Consider the following 25,653-nt stretch of genomic DNA (forward strand, 5'->3'; position numbering starts at 1 on the left):
GCAGCACTGTATTGGGAATTTGTGTCAGATACAGATCAGGCACTTTTCATTTAAATAAGCAAATCATTGAATAAAGATGACCTGGCTCACAGGGGTATATCTCTATCTATGCATCACAGTTTGTGGGGCTGGGAAACAACCCGTGCTGACAGATTGAGTGACTCAGGTCCTGGTCATATTGGGCATGTTATTCAGAAATCCCAGCCTGCCTTGTGCCAGAGTGTTCTTTGAGACAAGTAAGAGCAGGAACACGTGCCCCGTCTTTGGTGTGTCAAGCCGGCAGTGATTGAATTTCTCCTCCTTCCTTAAGACGGAAGTGCAAAGCCGGTGAGTGATTCCTGTGGATGCACTTAAGGTTTTAGTTGCAGGCGTCGTTGTGCCTGGGCAGATTTTATATGACACATGAAACTAACTACATGGTACTTAGGGCCTGCTGTAAACCAATCTGAAGCCAGTCGGGAAAACAGGCCCATCAGCAGAGAGGCTTGTTTCTGTTGCATGACAAAAGGACTTGCAAAACCGCATCAATTAAAAGTTCATTAAGTTCAGCGCTGGGAGGATGAGTGGATGCTCTCTATTTACGCCCGGGCCGGCCCAGCCCATTATCTTCAACCTGATTATTCAAATCCCTGGATTATAACACAGACGTTTTCTCAGAGCCTTGCTTAGAATAATCATACTTAATAATATTTCATTTTTCTTCCCATGGAGTCTGATTAGAATTGAGTCTGCATCATCAAAAGAGAGGAACAATGCTCTTGATATTTGCGCGATTCAAGTGTTCCAAAATTAACACAAGAAAGGATTATTGCTTGTGTGGATCTAAATTAGCATCATTCAGTGTTTAATAAGGGATGTTTTGTGTTCACTTTGTATCGTTCATTCCAAACTGAGCGTAGGTAATCCTCGGGCAGATGGGCTGGATGAGAATCACCTGCTTGGATTTCTGACAGATCTAAGATACAGCGAGAATATTCAGACTGAGACTGCCTTCTTCACTTAAGCTTGTGTTAAACTGCTGTTGACATCTTCTTTAATCTCTGACAGTCAGTGCGAGGCAGAGGGGGCTGCCAGCTCTCGTGTTATGTCTTCTCCGATGTTTCATGGAGCCCTCAGCTCAGGCTGGTTCTTGCCTTTTCCTGCCATCGATGCTCACCTTGTTTGCTCGCTCGCGACAATGTGTGATGGAGTGAGCGAGTCAATATCCTCCCCTGCGATTTGTCTTCAGCTGCACAAAAAACCAGACATTCAGCCAGACACTGGATGAAGGACTGGAAGCCTGTGGAAACTGTCAAACTGTGGGAGCAGCGATCGCCTGTTTCTTATTTTATTTTGCTCCAGTGTCTGTGCTGGAAGATAACTTTGAAACACAGTAAAGAGGATAAGTCTGTGCAGGTAATACGAATCTGTTTAAAACCTCGGCTTCTTTGGTAATAAGCTCTTCCCGTTTGTATCTCTGCATCAATGAATCATAGTATCATGCCTCTTGAAGTCACTCAGATCCTCTCTACAACACCCCCCCCCCCTTCACCTCCAAAGGCCTGCTGGTTTACTCTGCTAAACATGTTTTCATCTGCATTGCTTTCATAATGACGAGTAGGTTTTGATCACTGAAACACAAGTCAGATGTTATGCAGTGAGCTCATGGTGCCTGGAGGCTCCTTACTAGCAGTTCAAAGATCAGGCTTTGGTGCAAGAAAACAAGCAAATGTGTAAGATGCCAAATTAATTCCTTCCTTAAAGACGCAGACACAGCGTTCAGAGAGGGCTGATGCATCCTGGTTTTGAAAATATGATACGCCCAGGGTTTGTTTGTTCTGGTGCATAATAGCTTGTAAGTCTTGTTTTTTTTTTCTTTTCTTTTTTGTTCCTGAGCTGACAGGTGATGATCACGTTGATTCTACATGTTCCAAGTACACAAGGAAGTGTTTTTCCTTTTCTGAAAAGACACTGGTGTCCGGTGATGTTTTCAAGGAACTCAAGTCACAGCCAGAACTCAAACAATAGCAAGAAGGGGGGGTCAGTATCCTGAACCCCCTCATTAACGGTATTGTGCACATTTCTCCAAATCCCTGTATTCCTCCCAGGTGTTTCTATGAAATCCCCAGCCGCACACAGGCACACAAAAGAGTGACCTTAATGGAAATAATACTTACAAACTAGAAATTAATAGTAATCTCAATGCAAACCCTATGGGGACGTGTCCATCAACCGAGGCCCTGTGAGAAATTGTTATTTTAAATCATTATAATATGGAGCACGAGCCGCGTGTTTGCTTTGTGTGAGGATGACAGCGAAGATCACTTTAATTACCGGCTGTAAAGTGTAAGGAAGACACATGCAAATAAAAGAAAACATGGAATGTGTTAAAGACTCACGCTTCTCTCTTGTGGCTCATGTACTGGCCGTTGGTGGAGGCATGCTGGTTGTGGAGTGGGTTCTTTGGCGGTGCCGGGGACGACAGGTCGAGGCCCCGGTGGCCGTTGTTGCTGCTGCTGTTGTTGTGCTCCTCCTTCACGTGAGCGTTTGTCACCTCCTTCCACAGTTGCTGCAGCTCGGCTGGAATCATGCCTGAGACAAACAAATTGGATAATTAAATCAATTAACAGCTAATCCAACTCTCCTCTTCATCACTTAATTAAATCAAAGCGTCTGTAAACAAAGCCGAGTATTAATTAGAAAATATTCCACTACAGGGTAATGCACTGAGAGCTCTCGCCTCCCTCCCTCTGTCTCCCTCTCTCTCTCCCTGCCACCTCCTTCTCTCCCTCCCATTTTTCCTGTGATCTGAAGCGTGTTTGTATACACAAATCCCTGGCATTCACGCAAATTTCATGCCCAGAGTAAATAATTAACATCCAGACAAGGCATGAAATCTGAATAATCACCATCATTTTTTCTCTCAAACAACAGAGATGTGCAGGAACATGCACAACAAAAAGTTTACAATAGCAGCACTCGAAAACATCCCACCCCTGCCTCCTTGAGAAACAGGACCCTGGGGTAATATTCTCAAAAGCGCATTAATGTGCAAAATACTTAAAGCTCTGCACCGCCTCCAATTGACACAGAAGACTTAAACCTCATTTAACAAGTCAAGCACACTGCAGCTCACACAGCCCTTTGGAAAAAAAAAAAAAAAAAAAAAATCCCTTGAAGACAGAAGACATTTTTCAGTGTGCTGGAAACACGTCTGCGGACTGCGAGTGTGTGCTTCTTTCCGCCTGTGAGTGACAGCGATCCTGACGCACACGGGCCAGAGTCGGGACGCAAAAAAAAAAAAGGATAATGCCGTGTTTGTGTGCACCCCACTTTCCGCATCTGAGAGAAGAGAGCCTTTGTTGGGGCACAATACATGTGTCCATCTATGGTGTTTGTGTTTCTGTGTCGGAGAGGTCTGCTTTCAGTTGACACGAAACGAGAATAAAGCTGATGCCTTAAATAAGATTAAGCCTCGCGGATGCAGAATCTGTTTGTATTTTCATTGAAAACATCTGGGTAACCCTTTTCTTAATAGCACGCTGAAGGAGCTCATACGTGTGGATTCGTATTGGCTATTCAAATCCGAGCTTAAATAAGCCACGTGTTTTAAGTATGGTGAAAGGAGCCCTCGGATATGTGGTGAATTTAACCACAGAGCAAATGGGCAAGACCACTCGTTTAACATTACAATTAATTAAATCCATTCTCAAAATGAGCACTGGCAAATGAAAGATGATTTGCACATGCTTATCTACTCGGGTTTATATTCTCCGGATCCCCCCTCCCTCCCCGTTTCTCATCAGCAGCTCTATAGATACCAGAAGTGCTCCTTTCAAGCAGCAGATTGTACCACATTGTGTGCAAAATGCTTAGTCTTAATTTATTCCTGTTGTGGAAAATAACTGTGAGGTGAAGATCTCAATACGATCAGCAAAAATATTTTTAATTTGATAAGCTACTAAAGATTTTAATTATGCTGGTAATGGAGAACATTGGCCTAATGAGGCGGAGGACTCCAGAGAGACGCAGGGGCTAAGAACTGTGAAATGAGTCTGATAGGATTGCTGTAAATTCACACTAGATCGTTTGCATATCAAAGAGCAGGAAATGATTACAGGACAAATCAATAACCTTTCCACGTTCCAAGGAGCGTCTTTCCTCATTCGAATATTTCAACAGCCTCGCTCCATTCTGCCTGCCTGTATTCTCCCTTATTCTCTTGGTTGCCTTGATGTGCCCTAATCGAAGTGCACGTCCATGACAGGCTAAACATGCTTAATATTGGGCTCTGTGTTACAGCATGCTAATCCACGGCTTGCTGATTTCCAGTTGCATTATCAAAGGATCCATTGTTGTTTGGATGGGAGACTTTGGAGCCCAAAGTCTTTCTCGTTTCTTTTTTTATTTTTTTTTTCTGGTTTGGAAGCGGAAGGTCACTGGTGATGCGAGTGTCCTGCGCTCCGACAGCGGGAACAATCATTTTCCCCCCACTTGGTGCCCGGTGACAGTGGGCGATGTATTTTTAGCCGATGTGCTTGACAGGGCGGCCCACACTGGCTCAATTACCCAGCAGTCCTGGTGACCCCGACACCACTGTTTACTCAGATGAAACCGCAGCGGATAGAGCGGTCTGATGAGAGAGCTAACGGAGTGGGACCGGGCTGTCTCTTTCTGGATCTGGTCCCTAGTTTTATTGCTCTCTGTTCGCCCCTTCCCTCTCGGTACACCTATCTAACCCTAACCTCTTCAGACTCCACAACAGCTATGGCTCATGATTCCACATAAATGACAATAAAATATCATTACACAAATGTCTCAGAGGCTTGTGTTTGGACAAAACGCATTGAGTTTCTCTCCATCTGATTACTGTGGGACACATAATGACATTGATCTGTAAATCCTCTTCCTCGGGTCTCCCGGTTTGTCCATCCTTTAAATGGCGGATTGGTTTATCTTTCCTCTTTCCATTTTTCAACACAACTATTTCACTCATTACGACTGGGAAATACGGACAAGCACTCTAAAAAATGTATGTTGTTGGGACACTTGATTGATCACCGGCCTCCCAACTCAATTTTACCTCTGCAGGTAGCTCTGGCACCGAGACAGGCCGAGCTCTTCAACCTTTTCCTGTCCTTGTCCCCCTGTACCCAGGTGACCATGTTCAAGCAAGCAGAAAGTTGATTTAAGGTTCATAATGACATCAGTTGCAGGCCATCATCCCCCAAATAAAAAATGGCCCCCGGTGCTCCGGGCTCTTTAAACCGAGCTGTTACTTCTCACACACAGTGCCGGTGCCATGGGGGGACAGTGACATCGCTATTAGTTTATTGTTCCGTCAGGCTGGGACCTTTACTGCACCCCTGTTTATGTTGCCGTAATCACCGGCCTGCTGATATGCACCCCTTAGGCCTGAAATATGTCCTGTCCTAATGCTGCAGGAACTATTACCAGTAGCCCACTGCTGGACGTATCAATCACTGACAGGTCAGCCGCATTACCCGCCGCTGTCCCTGATGTGCTGCTGCTCTGTGAGCACTTCATGGCTCGCCACATTCTTTGCTTTCATATTACCGACAAATTTGTCTTGTCACTGTCCCACTGGCCTCTCCCAGACAGCTTAAATGATGTTGTGCAGCTACAAGAACTCACTCTCTTGCAGAGCAACCTCGGCTGTTTTAGGCAGGATGTTCACAAAAACACTGCCCACCGCTGTGACACACACACACACACACGCACGCACACAGCCACACACGTGCATCAACGTGCATAAACATTAAAACACACACACACACACACACACACACACACATACACACACACACACACCTGAGCAACTTGAGCTGGAGCAACCACTGACTCACTTATCAGGTCAAGAGGACAGGCTTTTTGTGAAGGGGGGGGGGGGAGGTGGTGGATCAAATTTATATTTATGAGAGTTATATCCTCCCCAAACACATTGTTGTAATTTATAACAGATACCGTCTGGCCGCTTCCAACACTTTGAACATTAATGTCAAAAGAATTTACGACAAGAGAAACAAATTATGCTCCAGATAATGCCGGCAATTGTTTTTCACTCAAAACGCCTATCTACAAGTTTAGACTTAATTAGTGCTATCATATTTTTGAAAAGCTAATTCAAATGCATTCCTTTAGTCCACCGCTCTGGCAGAAAAATGACGGTGATGAATCTGTCTCAGGCGACAATTTAACTTAGCGGGAGACTGAGCTGTAAACTCCATCACAGGGCACAGATTGCACACCTACTATTCCTTAATTACTCTGTTACAGTGACCTATTATTTGAAGACCCTTTGTTCCTCAGCGCATGCAAAAAGGATACAGTGAATTGCATGTGATAACAGGGCCTGTTTTTTTTTCTTTTTTACATCATTACATTGATATCTACATTTTGAAATGAAAGAAATAAAAGGCATCAGTTATAAAGTCATGTCGATTTACTGCCCCCAAGTTTGAATCCGTAATCAGCGCGACTCAAACAGAGCAGATCAACTCATCACTTCCGACGCAGTGTGCTAACTGCTAGCTGAATATTGCAGATTAGATCTGAGCACCATAGGCCTGGCCCGCTGATGCATGAAAGAGTTTAGTGATGTGGAAAACAGAAAGGTCATCAATAACTTCAAACAGTCAAGCAGAAAATGTGTAGAATAGGAAGACAAACCACGGGCCTGAAGCACTGGCCTAAGTGTTGTAACAGCTGTCGGAGGCAGCACAGTTAACATTAGGGCAAAAAAAGAACCAGGTTGGACTGGTTGTGACAAACTGAAACAAAACACTGATTGTACAGGGAGAGACTCACTTCCTCATATTGATGTTTATGCATCACTTTCACAACACGTTCAAGAAACAATCCCTTCAGTTTGGAGTTGTGCAACTTAATTCAACACATTACTCAATACAAATGAACAGAATCATTTTCAAGATTTTTTAGACTTTAAGATTTTATCTCACAATTTGAGTCATTTTCGCAACTAAAAATGTTTCCTTTGTAATTTCATTGCATCTGGTACCTTATTGGGTGTGGTGATGCGGAAACTAATGATTATTCCCAATTATTCTGTTGATCATTTTCTACATTAATCCATCAATTGTTGGTTCTGTAAAATGTCAGAAAATGGTGAAACATGTCGAGTGTTTCCCAAGAACCAAATTATTCAGTTTACTGTCATAGAGGTGTAAAGAATCCAGAAGAAGCAGAATTCTGGAGATGACGACTTATTTTCCCTTAAGAAAAGTATGTGGTTGTGACAGATTAATGGGACAGATTTATCGGATGAATAATTTTAATTCCTGGCAATAATTAAATGGTTGACATCAAATCTAAATCAATCAATCGCTGTAGCTCCATTGTATTTGTCCTTTGTTGAAACAACTTAGGAAGAAATAAAGCCCATGACGTGCTCCATGGATCTTGATAGTTAAGTAATAATCTAAATGTTTTAACCACGCAGTTCTGACTTCCAGTAAAGTGTACTGGACTTTCTTGATAAGATGAGGTGCCTTGGAGGTATTTGATGACAGCTCAGTATAAACAGGATGTTCTAAGACTGTTGTGAAATCCATCAGCAGTACAGCACCTAGTCATATCACCCATATAATGCTTTACACAAGGGGTGTGTGTGTTTGCCAGACATCTGACACAGAGCAATTCAGCAGAGCACACTCACAACGCAGAGGCGCTCCACGCCTGTGCCCATGGCAATCGTCTGCGAGTGGATGAGTGATTCCATACCCAGTCCAAACAATAACACCACTGTACAAACCGTGTTTGTGTTTGCCTATTACCTAAGCACCCCCCCAACCCTCCCGTTTTTATCGCCCTTATCTTGTTATTTCAAAACTGTTTGTCTTTGCCGGGAATGAATAGTCTGTGTCATGTTCTAAAAACCCTTGTGTGACTGCGTCTTTGTCACGGGGTGACCACTCCTTAACAAAAATATTAAAGAACAAATAAAGAAATAAACTTCCTGGCCAAACAACAAGTATTGACTGCCTATCAAGTAACAGGCGGTTTCACAATGACAAGTTCACTGGCAGTTTACGAACAATAGATCCAGTCTTTCTGCAGGCTGAAGGAGACTGCCACCAGGATGCCAATCACAGACGCAGTGCAGAGAGTTCAAGGACAGAGCATCGATATTAAACTCTGAGCAGAGCGATACTTTACTTCTCAAGACCAGCATGATAATAAACAAAGTCTATCAAACACTATTGGTGCAGTAAAGGTTTACAGAAGGTGTGTCCTGAATCAGTGAAACCACGTACAGTTTGTGGTCACGTACTTGACTATGTGTATTTGTACAGGTATTGTAGAGCAGAGAAGTACCAGTAGCAAATCAAATCATTCTGAATATACAGAGATACACACCTACACAAGCTGTGATGTTTAAATAGAGCATTCTCATTAGGGGTTTAGGTCTTTGAAGACTCGTAGAAATATGAATGTTCTACAGTGTGGCTGCTTACAGTTTGCCCTGAGATCAGTATACAGAGTATGGATGGGAAACGCCTCATAATTTGATCCCATCCGATTCAGTTCGATACAATTAGATTTGATTCTGAGGGATAGAAAGCGATCATTTAACTGATTAAAATAAACAGACACATTTACGTCCATTATCTTCACTCACACTCAGCCATCCCCACCAAAACTCAAGAGGTAGCCTAATGAAATTGGAAACGAAATTAACCGAAACAAGACACAGATGTTTACGTTCGTAATGTCTCACCATCCAGTTGGTTCAGCTGTAAGCAACGCACGGCCCACTTTTACTAAACTGTTTGAATTGGGTTTTAAATGTCCAATTATTGACTTTTCTGCATCGACACATACTGTAATCTTTCAAGAGAGAATCCTGATGCATCTAAGAATCAATTTCCCCCCCCACCTTTGATAAGCAGGAACATCTTTGTTCGAGAAATATCTTTTTTTTTTTTCTCCTGCAACTGTTGGAGATTAAAGGCCCGTGAAACAACATCCATCTTCATGATGATCATGTGACTCTTCAAATGAAAGCTCGCTCGCATAAAAATGATTTTATGCTCCGATTGTATGTTAGCAGGTGACACTGTACTTTTTACAGACGGTTGATTAAAATCCTCCTACACTTAAATGAAATACTTTCTCTGATATGATATTTTAGCAATTTACAATTAGAAAAAGACACTCACAGGCTGTGCTCATGTCAGCAGATGTATAAGTATAACCCCGATCTCCACATAAGTCAGTATGTACTCAACGGCAGACTAAGTCCTCACCGTATATCAGCAAACACATTGCTAGCATTTCCACGTGTATTTTAAGTGAAAAGAGGTGTTGGATCATCTCCAGAGATTGTTTTCTTGCAGTGATTGGTTACCACAAATGCTTCTGAGGACTGATGGGCAGCAGATTTGACAAAGTTGCAGTGCAGTGCTGTGGTATCATGTACTGACCCTGAGTGAGGGAGTGCAGTGGCAGGCCGGTCTGTCCCGGCTGGATTGTGAGCAGCCCCTGCCTCTGAAGGTTGAGCAGATGCTGCTGCTGGACCTGCTGGACCTGCAGGAGCTGCTGCTGGAAGGCCAACTGCTGTGCTGACACCTGCTGCTAATGGTACACACACAAACACACACACGCAAACACACGCGCACACACACACACACACACACACACACACACACACAAGGAAAGACAAAGAGACACACCATCAGCAAACATGCACATATATGAAAGCATAACAGCCAGTGCAAACATGTAAAGCTGAATATCAGGTTTGTACATTACTGGAGTGCCTTTGAAGAAAAAAACATTTGAAGTCCAAGGCCACAGAGTTCAGAGCTCTTCACTTTAGAACAAGTTCATTCATTAAAAAAAAACAAAGTTAATGGATTTTGCGTGCGCTAAGGCACAAAAGCACACTGTGATTTTCATAAATTTCGCCTTTACCGAGGGTTTGCCGGGGCCCACTTAAGACAGGTAGAGTGTACATCTCTCTCTCTCTTAATTAACGAGGAGTCGGGCGGCAAATGACAAACAATGAAACAACATAGTTAATCATTCATAATAAGAGCCACAGGAATTTAATTACAGCCATTCATAATTCAGCAAACAACGTGTGACTAAATCAAAGTGCTTAATAACCACCCGAGCAACTCTCACAACTCTCCCAGGCATGGCGCTGAGCTCAGGGATACACTCTTCCCCCCCGACTGGCGCAGGGAGCTTTGTTCCATCGCACACTGTGGACTCACTCTGAGATGTGCACTGTTTTGTTGATCTAACTGAGCGGCGGCTGTTTCATCGAGAAGTTTTTTAATGAAAAGCTGGTGTGTCTTTACTGATTTAGGGGTTGTGGGGGGGGGGGGCATTTTGGCTCTGCCGAGTGAAACGTGTGAACTGTGATAGGATGAAAAAGTGATATGAGAGTGGAGAAGAAAGTGGAAAGCAGAAAAAAAAGTTGGAATAATAAATAGAAGGAAATTATCTAATATCCCCAATCTCCTACGGGTCAAAACAAATGAGAGATGTTATTTAGATAACAGGGGCACGGAGCGGGGAGATGACTTTTAACACTTTTTGTCAACTCTGGCTCTCAAAAACTTACAAAAAATGTCTATCCTTACTAATTAAACAACAAGCAGTATCAAGAGATAAACATAAAATATGCCGGAGACTCATCAGCATACGAGGCCTGTTTGTGAGTACACAAGGCCAGTTGTCAGGCGGGTAGGGAGGAGGAGAGGAGGGGGCACTAAAAGCAGTACAGGGGCTGCCAAGCTGTGCACCGCACCCTGTTACCAAACACAGGATACACCACTTTTGTTTACTTCTCACAATTGAGTGCATACAAAAAAGGTCTCGGTGCAACGTGGCTGTCAGGTCACTCGCTGGCGGCTCTGAAACAGCCAGATAAAACGCGTCCCCTCCGCCCACCCCCGTTCGGCTTGTCAAAAGGGTCTAGCGGCCTTCCTTTCCCTTCCTCCCCCCTCCATCCCCACACACCCACCCCCGCCTGCTGCTCCCGCACTGGCTCACTAAAAATAAAGCTCTGGGCAGCGCTGGTCTATTACAGCAAGCCAGGTCGTCTCATTGGATCAATCAGGGGAAGACGGCGCGTTGACAGTGGATAGCGGAGGGTCATAATTGAGGAGTAACCACATTCATTCACAGGCTCATGTGTGATCTAACCCAGAATGAGCCCAGAGAGAGACGTGACAGAGGTTTCAGTGAAATTCAGGATGCAGGTGGCCTGTGATCTCCCCAGATCTGCTCTATTTATGAAAGGTGGTTGCTTCTTTTTCCATCAGTGTGCTAAAAAGTTCCTAATGTTCTTGAGTGGCTTTCTGTTCTCCAGCTCCTCCCTGACAGCCCGAGACAAAGATAATAGTGCTACGGGGGTGGGAGTTCACTGGGAACAATGTCTTTCATCAAAATGCTAAATAAATAGAGGGTGGCTTTTCAGAGAAAAAAAAAGGAAAGAGGAAGAAAGAAAAATCGAGTATTGCAAATGAATTTAACACTCTCCCCTTCAGTTTTTTCTCTTCTTCCCGTCCCATCAGCTGACAGGAGCTCCTGTGCGCTCGCAGCATGCAGACACATTAAAAAGCCGAGGCCCAATAGACCAAATAAGAGGTTAACAAGAAGTGGCACGAGGGAGAGAAAAATACAGTCGCTGACAAATGATAAAGAGTGGCACTGGCAGGCCTTTATTGTCAAGCTTCAAATATAAAGTTAAAGATCTTTGAAAAACTAAATTTTGATGTCTTTAAAATAAAAGAGGCACAAAGCAACAACAGGGGGTTATTGTCTGGCAGCCACAGGGGAGTCACTGCGTAATTCTTATTCTGTCTTTTGATGGCTGCGAGAAATGCGACTCAAAAAAAAAAGAGAGGGTGGTGGGGGGAGAGAGAGAGAGAGAGAGAGAGAGAGAGAGAGAGAGAAAACATCAGCAGAGGGGGAGAGCCTCTCGAGGGCTGCATCCATTTCCTGTGATCATACATAATATGCTTCAAAAGTTGTTTTTTCTTTTATTCTCATGCTCCATTCAACTGATCAATTGCACCTCCTTGCCCCCCCATCCCTCCTCCTCCTCCTCCTCCTCCCCCCCCCCACCTCTTTTCTTGCTCCTCTTGTGTTTACATCAGATGCGACTTGGTGACAGGCCCTATCTGAGGCCGAGGAGCTCTGCTGTCATGTTGATTTATGGGAGCATCACGCCACAACTTGTCCAAACTGAAGCCCGCAGTTCATTAATTAGGGAGCTACGACTTTGAAGTTGGGAGCTTCGACAGCGCGCGGACGTGTGTGAGTGCGCGAGCATGCGCGGTGGATGTGTGTGTGTGTGTGTGTGTGTGTGTGTGTGCTTCTCTGCTTTTAACATTGGGCTTAATTTTCTATGCTTCCTCTACTCTCCAAACATGGAACTCAACGGGGACAAGAGCGAGGAGGAGAAAAAGAAAAAAGAAAAAAAATCCCAGATTGTCTTTGAACTTCTTCTGACCGCACAATAATAATTTGCTTTGTCCACAGCGGTGCCTGTATCCTCCAGTCATTAACACGCATTAAGCTGCTGCCTATGAGCGTGCCCTGCCGTACTGGAGGGAGAGAAGGAGAGAGAGAAAGATGGAGGAGAGGAGAGAGGAGAAAAAAAAAAAAAAAACTCAATGCAGGCAACAAAGCTGGGAGCGCTCTCTGCACTGATATCTCACAATTACATGCCTTCTCTTCCTCTGCCATTTCCATGTTAATTACCGAGAAAAGCCTCTCAGATTTATGTGCTCCGTGTTCCTGCCTTTCTCCCTTCTGCCTTTCATTATGTCCTACACAAGGCTCACAGGAGCGGTCATCTCTTTGTTGCATAGGACACTTGTTTACTTGGGAAAAAAAAAAGAAAAGAAAAAAGAAGCATCCAGAACAATACACCCAGGCTCTATAAAATATTATACATTTAATGTGCTTCCAGAAAAAGAGATGCTGTATTCTTAGCACGGTATCAGTCAGTTGTTACCATTTATCCAGCGAGTCTGACATGCTAATCAGAAGCATGAGTGCACTTGATCTCCCCCCCCCCCCGCTTTAACCACAGTCTGGAAGCAGATGGGGTTGAGGGAGGGAGCACACATGCCTTCCATGCTCTGTCTGGCCGACGGCTTTGGTAATGGCAGGCGGTTGGAGTGATGTCAGCCTACCTCTTTACTCTGCTTGCTGCCTGCATGCTGCTGCTGCTGCTGCTGCTGCTGCTGTAAAAGCTGGAGGTGGAGCTGTTCCTGCTGCTTCTTGTAGAATTCTTGGAGTTGCTGCTGCAAAAAAGACAGGAAGGTGACTGTCAGTTATAAAGGCTCAGCAGTGGGTTTAGCAAGAATTTTCAATACTTTGAGGAATGTTGTCTTTGAGGCTTGGAGAAAGAGAAAAGAGCAGCGGCTCAAAGTGAATTTATCTTTGTGAAATGCTGTCTGTACATGAGAGGGTTTTTTTTCTTTTACTCCAAACTGTGACACTCGTCATTTAAAACACGTCTGACAAAATGACTCTTGACACGACTGTCCGTTACCTGCTGTAACATGAGGGCCTGTTGCTGCTGGAGAAGAACCTGGAGCTGCTGAGGGCTCAGGACTTGCTGCTGAAGGATCTGCTGCATCTGCTGTGGAGTTATCACTTGAGGTGTCATCATAGCCACTGAAACTGGAACCTGCACAGATACACAGAACAAGCAGAGGGATATCAGAAAAATCCACTAACGTGGTTCAGAATTTAATCAAAAAAACAGACTATGCTAAAGCTTATCCCAGCATGCAACAGGCAAAGACTCTCATCGAATATGAAAAAAACCTAAAGCCTGATGATTTTCCACAGAAACTTAAAGCTCCCCAAAAATTAAAAATATATATATATATATAATAATGTAAATAGGATGAGCTCTTGCTTTTGACCGTATTCTAGGAATGCATCTCACATGTCATCTCGATGTATTACAAGCAGCACATGCCCTCCAACAATCACACAAACACACACATTTCAACCCCTCTAACCATTCTGACACCACTACACACTGAGGCGGGCTAAAGGACACAACACAGCCAGGCGTGGATCTTGCCTGTGGAGTAAACGTCCACATATCCACCCCAGCCTCCAACCCTCCGACCTTCCCCCCTCACACACAGACCCCTCTCAACACCAATCGGATGCGATCTGCTCCTCCAAGCTCCCGTTTACACAACATATCAAATGCGCCGTACCTGAGGACGTTAAAGATCGCCTCCCAAAAAAAAAAACAAAAAAACGCTGTGGTTGGCTCATCATCGCATACGCACGACATGTCATGTGAGAAGATTTCATTAGAGACGCTGTCAACAGCGATCTATTATTGTTGAAGATATGGAGTGCCTGGAGGAGGAGCCACGGTGAAGAACACGCAGGCCTCTAACTAACTCCCAGTAGAAAGGTGTGAGTGCATGACTCCTCAAAACAAGTGATTTGTTGTGACACTGAAGGAGCCCCCACAGTTGTCAGGGTGCCTTAATTGCTCCGGCGGCGTAGGGGACTCGGAGTGTGTCTGGATGCTGCCACTCACTGCTCTGATGTGCAGTACCATTAAAAGCTCCTTTTCTTGACATTCGGATGACAAACAGCGACTAAGATGCACTTGATAGTGCAGCGTCTTCGCAGCGGTTAACATGTTTCAGCGATTGTTCTTCTGTGTATGTATATATTAGGATGTAGGTGCATAAGTATGTGTTAAAATGTGATGTCAGCAGCTGATAGAGCGGACATTCCCGGTGACAGTCTGTCTCCACCAAGGTTACCCAAATTGTGCGGACGCCTTCCAGCTAATGACACCCTTTGAATTTTTCATGCATTTCTGAATGTTATTTTGCTGTTTAAAACCTTGTCCGGTAACTAAGGGGGCTTTTCTTGACACACACCCTGCATGCATATCACCTTATTCATTGTCCCCACTGTAGCATAAAACAAAAACAAAGCGCTGCCATAATGAACAGCTTGTACTGCAAATGCAAGAGGAAAGGGCAGCGGTGTCAAATAGGACAGAGCAGCTTTGATGCTCTCCGTTAACTTTATTGAGCAGTGCCCGACTACACTGTGCTGTGCTCCTCCAGCCCCCAAGAGACTGAAGGAGGTTCAGCCCCACCCAGGACTAACACACACTTCACATTTCTCATCTCCAGCACCAGGCGCAGGGAGCGCGCGGAGGAAAATGCAATATTAATTCCCCCCTGTATTATGTCTTAATATGCAGTTCATCTTGACTTTTGCACATGACTTGTCCTGTCATTTGCATAGCCCCGGCCTCCCATTTCCTAATTTCACAGTCATTATCCACTGAAGTCCTTTTTTTCTGGGCATCGCTAATTTTGATGAACTATTTTGAAGGTCAACCAAGCAGCCCTGTCTTGCTGACATGCAAGCGCCACGTGTGATGTGATATATAGTTCCTGTCCAAATGTGACATTTACCCCCCGCGCGCGGATAAATAATAATGCCCCCCTGTTTTTTTTTAAGCTTTACTTTAACAGCATGCATTAAAAATCTACTCCATACTTGTCATGCTCTATTTTTTACAACCATGTTAAAGCTGTAAATTTAGTCTTATTTTCAAATGTATAATCATTTTGTCATGCCACGTTACATAGAGTGTGATGTGAAAAAAGTGAGAGCAAGCTCCAAGTTACCACAGAGATTTTACACACTTAAGCAGCTCTCAATTGCTGCCAATTTCATTACAAATTAGGCTGAGATTTCCTTCAATTTAACTGTCTTAATTCTTTACACCTTGGGTGTATATCTCATCATGCTTTCACACTTCGCCTTGTCAGGAGCGTCTGGCTCACAGTAACTACAGCTACAGCAGCTTCCTCTGTGCACAGCCCCAGCAAGAGGCTATTACAGACCCCCATTTTATTACCCATTACTACTGAGGTCATTAGCAGCAAGAGGGATTGTATGCTTCTTAACCTATTGATCAATGTAACTACTACCATTTAATCCTGTGCTGAAGGAGTGAAAATCTGCCTAAGACTGGATCCTATTGAGAGGAAGGGCGGGAGGGAGCACTTTAACTGAAAAATATTGCCCTGGCCGCTGTATCATGCCCATTTAACGCAAACACAGGACGCCAGTCGCCATTTAGAGCACTCCCATATGGTGCACTCCCTTATCTCCCGGATAACATCATGACTCCAGATGATCCACAAAAATATATCGCCATCTAAAGATAGTCTAAAAGGAGCGTCGTACTGGGCTAATAACTGGAGGGATCCACTGAGCCCAGCTCTAATCTACTCTCCCAATATGAGGGTGTGAAAAAGAGGACATTCTGAGGATGCCAGAAATAGCTGACGTTTATGAATTTCACGAAGGTGTGGCGCTCTCCAGGTGCCTCCCATACATAAACATTCAAACCTGGAACATTCTCACACAGCTGCAGAGTGACTCGAGGCAATATACTGTACCAGCACGGGCCTGCTGGCCAAACACACGCACACTCACACAGACACTCACACACACACACACACACACACACACACACACACACACACACACACACACACACACACACACACACACACACACACACACACACACACACACACACACACACACACACTTATACACACTGAAATCTAAACTGTGGCATGTTAACTGTCACAAGCACATACAGGCACATAACACTGTATATGAAGAGCAAAAACCTGTTTTCCATATGGGGTAAATGTATTTGCACTGTATATTCAGTGCATAAATGTATATGGAATAAAGAACAAAACATTAAACAAAAAAAAAAATCAAACAATTATTCTTTCTGCCAAATATAAGGACCGTTTATTCATATCATAATTCCCTGCACCTCTGACCATGCATCAAAACACACGCATAGCATCTAAAACATTTGTCATGACAGGACACCTGCAGTAAGCTTCTCTCTTTGCATCACTACTCCGGAATAAAGGTGCAAAATATGATAATCTAATGAGGGAACACAAACAGCACACGTGAAAATGTTGGAGAGTAACTGATTCAGAGTTAATGAAGACGCTCCCCGAGCACCCCCTCCTATCACAAGTCAGAGGTCAAAGCCCGGTGAAAAGGAGTAGGGGTGAAAGAGGCTGCACGATAGCCCCTTTCCCCGGCACTGAGGCAATTAAGACAAACAGAAACGAGGGACAAGGAGGTGAGACCAGCACAGACGTTTCACTGGCCGCAAAGGTGCAGCTCGGCTCAAAGACAAAAGCAAGAAGAGAAAAAAAAAAAAGAGAGACAGAAAGAAGAGAATTATCAAATTTTCATTTGTGCTCCCTGGGGTCATCTTGTTTTGTGGGGGCATCAAATGGAATGGAGAAGTGAAAAAAAAAGAGAGAAATAACAAGCCCTGGAGAAATCAGTGAGTCTAGTCCGTTTGATGCTGTTGTTTTACCTTGGCCTGCAGTGGCGCAAGGAAACGACTTCCCATCCTCACTGTGATCTCCTGCATGAAAATGTCGTCGAAATGAGGATTTCACGGGAGCTATTGTACTTAAGTGATCTGTGAACATAATTAGTCGTCGACAAGACTGGAAAGACTAATTCCATATTACCCATTCAGGTTGATTGAAATCTCTGAGGTGGAGAGCTTTTATTCCCCTCTTAAAAATAGATGCACTATTTTCACATTTTCACCTAATAATAATAATAATAATAATAATAATAATAATAATAATAATAATAATAATAATAATAATAATAATAATTCATAGCTGTCAAAACACGATGTGTGTATAAAACATCAAATTTGGGACGCTAGATTCTTCAATAAATCTAAGAAATAAGAAATTTGAAAAATCAGGACAGAGCAGACCATCCCTCCAAGACCTCCTTAATTCCTTCCTCGTCATCCACAATCAAGCTGCTTTAAAAGTGTTTACAGCTCAGATAAACAGGATAATCACAGCCACATTTTGTCTCCCTTCACCATACACGACACACTCCAAATTGGGTGCAGGGGTGTGCAAGGGGTGGGGACGGGGGCTCAAATTATTTGCAGCAACTGTAAAAACAAAAGTTAAGATTGCATTTTAATTAACTTTTCGACTACAAACAAACAAGTTGGGGCCGGGGCCGGTCCCAGTGTCGGGTTTAAACAAACAAACTGTGCGCAGAAGTGAGCGAGCTCTCACCCCAACAATAACAGCTGAGCTGCGAGCTGGACGCTGTTTCCCACACTGAAGGCAGGTGACCACTGCTGAGGGGAGAGCACACAGGGCACCCACCCCAACACACACGCGCACAGACACACACACACACACACACACACACACACACACACACACACACACACACACATACACACACCATCCTCTGCATCACCGTCATCTTTGAGTAGAATATTCCAAATGTAACATCCATCTCAGAAAATGTATTCCTGATACAAAATTTTAAAAAAATGATAAAAAAAAAAAAAAAAACAGTTAATTTCTTCATCACTATTATCTGACATCATTATTAATTTGGGTAATATTAGAATAAGACTGAATCAGTAAATTGTTTTATTTTATCTTTTTTTAAAAGCGAGCATTTGTAAAATGCAAAAAATTTAAAAATAAAATAATAAATCAGTTTCCCGCAAAGTGCTTTGTTACATTTTGACGTGTGACTCACTGTCCTGTCACTCTTTTTGACCTTTTAAAGCCACACCTCCAAGTGCGTATTTCACAGCCACGAGGCATTTCAGTCCTGAAACCTGGCTCACAAACTCAAGGTGACAACTGGTATCTTACACACCGCCGCTCACTGATTTCACCTTTTCCCGGAAACATCTTATGAGCACTGTTTGGGGGTGAACCGCGCACCCGTGATCTCTGCTGCACCAGCTCTACGCAGTTACGCAACAATGCACGTCGTCTTCAGATGCATTATTTGAGTCGGTTGAGATTTAATTAAGATCACAGCCTCTAAAATCCCTTTCAAATGAAACTGTAGTCAAAAGACAATGGCTGACACATCCTCGCGCAGATTGTTTCTATTCTCTGCACACCAGCAACGCTAAAGCTAATCCCTGTTTCCATGACGGCAGACAAGAGGACCACAAATTGTGTTGCTTCATGACACTCTTAATGTTGTTGTGTTATTTTACTCATTATAAAGTATACAGCTAATTAATAAAATGATGGCGAAAAAGATATTCAGTGACAGCAGTCGGGGAGGTTAAAAATCAGGATGTGTCAAACTTGTTTGTGTCCACACACGACCCTAGCGGTCCACCCTTATTTTCCAGGTACAACATGTCGATACCACCACATCCCTTATTGTTTTAAAAATATATAGGTCGTGACAGGGACGAGTGGTGAAAAAGACCTGCTGCCATAAAACACTCCACACCATGTAATCTCATCATTATCCTCCCATCTCAACCCTTTGAAACACATGGCATCTCAAGTGTAGAGTTAATCTCCCAATCTGAAACAGAGACGTGCACACTCAGGGCAGTAATGACCCTCACCAAAAAAAAAAAAAAAAAAATGAAGGAAAGCCTTTTTCAAGTAAAAACATGTTTTAGTCGGGAATAACAGCAGCGAGCAGCTGGTGGCTCACTATATCACTGCTAAACTATTCCCCCGTCTCTCCTCTCTGTCTTGCCTGCCTGCTCCAGTACAAAGCAGACACCGTCCCTGTAAAGGATATCCCAGCGAGCGAGCTGCGAGGCTCTGGCGGCGACCCTCTGTGCCCCCCTCTCCGGGTACACGGCTAATATCTGGTTGCCTATGTCATGGTTTAGAAATGACAGGTGCTGGCAGCCCCTCGCCTTGACAGGCCACTGCACAAATAACGCCCCTGCCTGAAAGGGCTAATGCACTACTAATGAACAATAAATCAACTTTGATTACAAACTGTCAACCCAATCAGCTCGCACTCCAGCTCTCCCAAACTGCGAGTCTCGGCACAGCTGCACGGCATTACGGTGCACGCTGCCCTGTTTGGGCTTCACTCACCTCCTCCTTCAACCATCTGATATTCTCCTCCATCTCTCCTTTCAATCAGGCACACACTTTCTTAGCTCTGATGCAAGGGTGCTGAAACATTGCACTCAGAAAAAGTTTCGGTTGAGTGGTGAGTGCAAACAGACAAAAGAAGAAGAAGAAGAAGAAGAAGAAAAAAACACTCTGAAAAAGTGACTCACATGTAGTTACATTACTGAAAATGTTTGTAATGAAATACTTGATGATTAAACAACAGAAAGTCAATAGCTGTCTTCTGTGTAAAACCTCAAAGCTTTCAAACAGGACTCAAAGTTGACAGCAGAAAAAATGGAAGAAATGACCATAACTTTCCCTCCGAAATGAACTCTGCAATCCCTTTGTTGCAATTACACACACACACACACGCGCACACAGACACATAACACACGGACACACACACACACACACGCCCACATACATACATACACACACACGCACAAACATTCACACACTCAAACTTTTCAGGAAGATATGAGCGATGACATTTAGAGTGACAGCGTGTCTCTAACGTGGTTTTGTGGTGACGGTGTCAAATATAGAGCTGTGCCAGCCTGTCTTAATTCACTGTGACACCATGAGGAGAGTGAGGATTAGTCCAGGCCATAGCCTGAGAGCAGGCAAGGTCTGACCAGCACTCATTAACTCAGGAACAAATCATCTCAAAATACACAAGCAGGAAAAACCGAATGTGACCGAAACAAAAAATAAAAAGATAAAAATTACTTTTAATGCCCCACCATGGAAATATTCTAAACAATAAAGCCGAAATAAAACAATTTCCTGTGAGAAACAACAATGTAAAAGAGAAGGCAAACCTGTCTCCTGTTTATCCTAGAACTTTCCATAAGTCAGACAGCATACAGTAAAGCACCAGATCCTGCTTAACTGGTTAGCACACCATCAGTTAGGTAAACAACACTAAACAAACAGTATGTACTGTCAGTCAGGAACTTGTTGTAAATGGTTTCGTACACAATACACTAACTGACAAACAGGCAGCCCAAGAGAAACTGTTGGTTGAACTAAAAGTGAAGATCTGAAAACCATCCGCAGCACAAGACACAAATAAACATAAGCTACAAATCCATAAAGTCCAAACATTCTGATACAGCATATCTAAAGCACATGACACCTGCTCACTGTGTCTCTCCTGTCAGAACAAGACTGTAAACTGTCAGCGTCCCCATGGCAGAGTAAATCCCACATAACTGGCTTCCCTCATACAAACTGCATGACAAAATTAACCAATTACAATGACAGAACATCAACGATACACAGACAATAAAGCCTCCGTTTCTCCTTTTCCCCGGTCAAATTAAATTGTCAAGTTTTTTACACAAGAAAGCTGGCAAAATCACAGAAATCAATCATATTGACAAACCTGACAAACTCCATTTAGCTGGCAGGGTAAACAGAGTGCTGGGCCACGCGGTGTGGAGTGAAGCAGAGCGGAGAGCAGAGCGGAGAGGGAAGGAGAGAGAGAGAGAGAGAGAGAGAGAGAGAGAGAGTGAGAGAGAGAGAGAGAGGGAGCGATAGGGAGAGGTAGAGGCACACAGGCTGGGAAGCTGAGAACGAGCGCTGCTGTGCTGTGCTGTGGAGTCTCCAACCTTCCTCGGGATACAGACAGATTGCACGCGCAAGGTTGCTCCCTGGCTGACAAGATACAAAACTATCCAATCAACCACGCCCTTCTCCACCAATCACAAGCAGCCCTCTAAACATAATCAATTCAAATGGGGCCACACAATAGGGAGCCTCAGGCTGGGCTGCAGGTGAAACCGTGCCTTTGTGTGAGGGCCCCTTTAAAAAAAAAAAAAAATAAATAAAAGACACAGTTGACGGCTGTTAACCCTTTGACCCCTGCTGGGACTCCGGCCGTGCTATTGAAACAATGGGAGCCTAAAGAAAAGAGGCCCTTTAATTAAACAACAGATAAGTAAACACAGCTATCCAGCGGAAAGAAAGAAAGCTGGCCCCCGCTATCAGCCCCTTTATTGTTCTGCTAAATGGAATTGTTTACAGTGCCGGAACAAAGACACAACTCATTTCACATGTTCAAACAACAAATGCATGAACATTTCTTTGGAGTTATTTAGATTTTTTTTTTCCTCCTTTGCTGATTTCCCAAGCTGAGACAATAACACATGCATTTTATTCTACATTAAAAATAATGTATTTATGAGAACAGTTTGTTTTGTTTCCTCCATTTATGTTAATGTGTGCTCCTGCAGCACTGGAGCACGCAACTAGTTGTGTGTGTGTTTTTTTGTCATAAAATCAGCCACAGCAGCATAAACTTTTTTTTTTCTCCCCCAGTTTTTAAACACTTATCCTACAATTTGGCCTGAGACAAGCCGAAAAACCACTTACATTAATAGCTAACATTACACCAGCTACCATGCAATCCATCCAACTCCATCCCAATGAGAGCAATTAGCTGTCATAATATCATCACACTCTTTAACACCCGTGTGCACTCGGTAAGGGGAAGAGACAGGGGAGGAAAACAGGACTCTGCCACCTACTGGAGAGCCTGCTGAAGTCACCAGGAGAGGATGCAGAGCCTGGCTCCTGTCAACACACACTATATTAAAATCTCCCTTTTTTTTGTACATTTAGCAGCATTTAGCGCTTCATATATTTCACTGTAGAGTAAAATAAAAACATAAATAAGTGGAATGAGTTGTTAATCGGATCTAGTAAGTAATAAAACCAGGTTCTCTAACTCGCACAACCCACTTAACAAAGAATTAGAAGAAGGCATGGGGCAAGATTAACACCTCACTTTGTTAATTATCATGACAATAAACACAGGGCTGAATAACAGAGCTCTAAAACACAGCTCATATCAACAGCTATAAACCCTTGGCCGAGGATGAAGGAATGTTCACGGGATGCATTCCAGTCCGCAAACACACTGGTAAAATAAACAGAGCGCCTGCATAACAAGCCACTGCTCTCATCTGCTAATAACTAACAATGAGCTCTGCTAAGCTGGCCTGACCTATATAAATTATTGACTGGGACACCTCAAGTGTCAAAAGTGACAATTCCAATACATATCAGAGTGAATAATTAAGTGGGAGAAAAGGACGCTTTTATTTTCTATCTGACACCCTCAAGACGGCTCACACAAAAAGACAGTGACGTGCAGGCATGTGCTTACAACTGCACTCCACACACACACACACACACACACACACACACACACACACACACACACACACACACACACACACACACAAACACACACATGCACAAAGTGGTTTAGGCTATGGCCACACTCTTCTCCCCCGGCACTCTCCCTGGGGTGGCATGTCGGCGTATTCTCAATAAAACACCTTCTTAGCAGTAATAGGCCACTGTTCTCATTTCAACGCTCCCAAAGGCCTCATGATAAATTTAGCAGACGCACAGTTCAAGCTTCTCCTCTCACACACTGTCTTTCTAATCCATTGCCTCTGTGCCTGCGCTATGTAAAATAATTACACATATGTGTCGATGTGATACACACGCTATATAGATTTTTTTTTTTTTTTCCCCCCTTTCTTGTGCACAGGGAAACATCAATATCCTTGAGCCCTGAACCGGCGTCCCCTGTGATAGTTTACAGAGAGTACTGAGCGATTGTGTTCATGACAGAGTGGATGACATTATAAAATACTCCCATTTCCTGCTTGAGTTAGAGTGAAAGTATGAGTTAACGTCTGGTCTGGCCCGGGCTCTGCTCCGCCTGGCTCTTTGTTAAAGATAACGGCTCGGCTCCAATTACAAAGCCTTCCCAAAACACTAATGCAGCCAGTGAATAAGCTACACCGGCATGCCAACCAGTGTCTTACTGCTACTACAGAGAGAGAAGGAGAGAAGCGGAGGAAAATACAACAACTACAGTCGTTCCTTTTTTCTTGAAAGACTCCAGTGACCTGGACCATTGTCATGAGAAAACAAACACGGTCTGTTTCCCTGTGTGGGTGTAAAGTAAATCATTGTTTACTGATGGTGGGAGTCGGCAGGGCAGGTGTGGGACCTATATAAATAACAGCTGCTCTATATAATATCACCACGGCAACAAATATACCTTTTGGATCAACAACACCACCATAATGCGTGATCTTTTCCATCATTTCTTTCTATTATTTCAACACTGTCCCCTCAAAGTCGAAAGAGGCGCATTTCATCGCAGACGTAAATCACACACTTACAAACTGCTATTTTCCCAAGCCACGGTAAAAACTCAGACTTATAGCAATTCAGAAAGTCTGACTTCGGAGACCCACTCACTCGCACCGAGACCACAGAGAGCCTGCACAGTGTCATTTCTGTAGCAGTTAAACAACAGCAGACAAAAAAAAATATTTTTGAAGCGGTGGAACGTTTCCTCCGTGTTTCTGTTGTGAAGTCTAGTGATATGAAAAACCAAAGGTATCTTTAATTACATCAAAGCTTAACACGCCGGCTTTTGAACGTGTGCACTCTAAATGTTATTGTTGCAGTTTCTTTCCTTCCTCATTGTCTTGTTATTGTCCCTGTCAAACCCTTTACTTTTTAAATATGTAAAATATTTTCTTCTTCTTCAATGGCTCTTTTTCTGCCTTGTTTTAAAGCAGCATTTCAATTTTCTATTTATTATGTACATATGACAAAAGTGACAATGAAGTCAGCTCTGAATCTTTTGTTTGCAAACTGCATTTATTTCATATTTTGTTCATTTTTCCATTCCCTTGTCCCTTACTCAAGTGAAAGCACCTCATTGTTTTTATGCTGTGGGTTTTTATTGATTGATGGTGCTGTGTTTTAAAATAAAGTGTATTTCTACAGAAATGTCACAACAGTGAACTCAGCGTTCAACATCTGCAACCCACCGATACTCCCTCTGATACTTGGTCATATTTGTCATATTTGGAGTGAATGAGGTTATCACCTGAAGCACAATGCAGTTACAGTAAGTCACGGCTGAGTCACCGTGTTCCTCCTGGTCTATTTTATATGGGTTTGGTTATTTACTTTTAATTTCAGTATTCAGGAACACATTGTTTAGTCAGCACATGTAAACTCCGTATTTGCAAAATTTCCTGAGGAGCTATGCCAGCCAGTGTATAACGTCTAGTGTGGTTTTTCACTTAGTCAAAACAAGAACACTTTTGGGTTTGAGCAACATTATGAGGAGGTGGGGGAATTTTTCTGCCTCATCTTGTTTGGTGATTGATTCATCTCTGATTTGAGATCAGAATCTATATTAATGCACAAAAATTGTATTTTTGATAAGCAATAACACTTGTTTTTGTGTGGGCTGTAGAGGTAAAAAAATAACCTGACCACTAAATCTGAGGACATGAAAACTCTGAATCTTCGTTTAAACATATCATACTGTAATTTACAAGGTCTGATATGCATATAAAAATACAAGAGATTTAGATGAATATCTTCACATTCTAGCAAAGTACACGCAAGTTTGTCTGTGGGTGGCTCGTGTCATGACTTTTTAAGGAAGACTCTAAATGTAGGACACACAGTAAGCCTACAGCACCGCTGCGATTAAGTGTTTAGCTAACCTTTTCTGCGGTGTTATTAAACACTATTTGCAAGTCCATCATGTTTCCAACACTCACCAATAAATGTCCTCAGGAACATTCCTGGAGGTAACAGATCATTGACTATA

General features: G+C 43.3%; 1 protein-coding gene across 8 annotated transcripts in view; it reads right to left on the reverse strand.

The window, feature by feature from the left end:
• The window catches only part of foxp1b (forkhead box P1b), a 168,126-nt gene that overhangs the window by 25,390 nt on the left and 117,083 nt on the right, over positions 1 to 25,653 (reverse strand). For 4 of the 8 annotated variants that reach the window (XM_037099781.1, XM_037099779.1, XM_037099780.1 and 1 more), the window contains 4 exons: positions 13,538 to 13,675; positions 13,176 to 13,286; positions 9,444 to 9,594; positions 2,379 to 2,571 (listed from right to left, as the gene is read on the reverse strand). In XM_037099781.1, the coding sequence (XP_036955676.1) occupies positions 2,379 to 2,571; positions 9,444 to 9,594; positions 13,176 to 13,286; positions 13,538 to 13,675 (593 nt within the window). Of the gene's footprint in view, positions 1 to 2,378; positions 2,572 to 9,443; positions 9,595 to 13,175; positions 13,287 to 13,537; positions 13,676 to 21,375; positions 21,610 to 25,653 lie in introns of those variants that run through there. The other 4 variants (XM_037099786.1, XM_037099785.1, XM_037099783.1 and 1 more) reach the window with 4 other exon arrangements.

The sequence above is a fragment of the Acanthopagrus latus genome, chromosome 6, assembly GCF_904848185.1.
Source record: "Acanthopagrus latus isolate v.2019 chromosome 6, fAcaLat1.1, whole genome shotgun sequence".
Taxonomy (NCBI): domain Eukaryota; kingdom Metazoa; phylum Chordata; class Actinopteri; order Spariformes; family Sparidae; genus Acanthopagrus; species Acanthopagrus latus.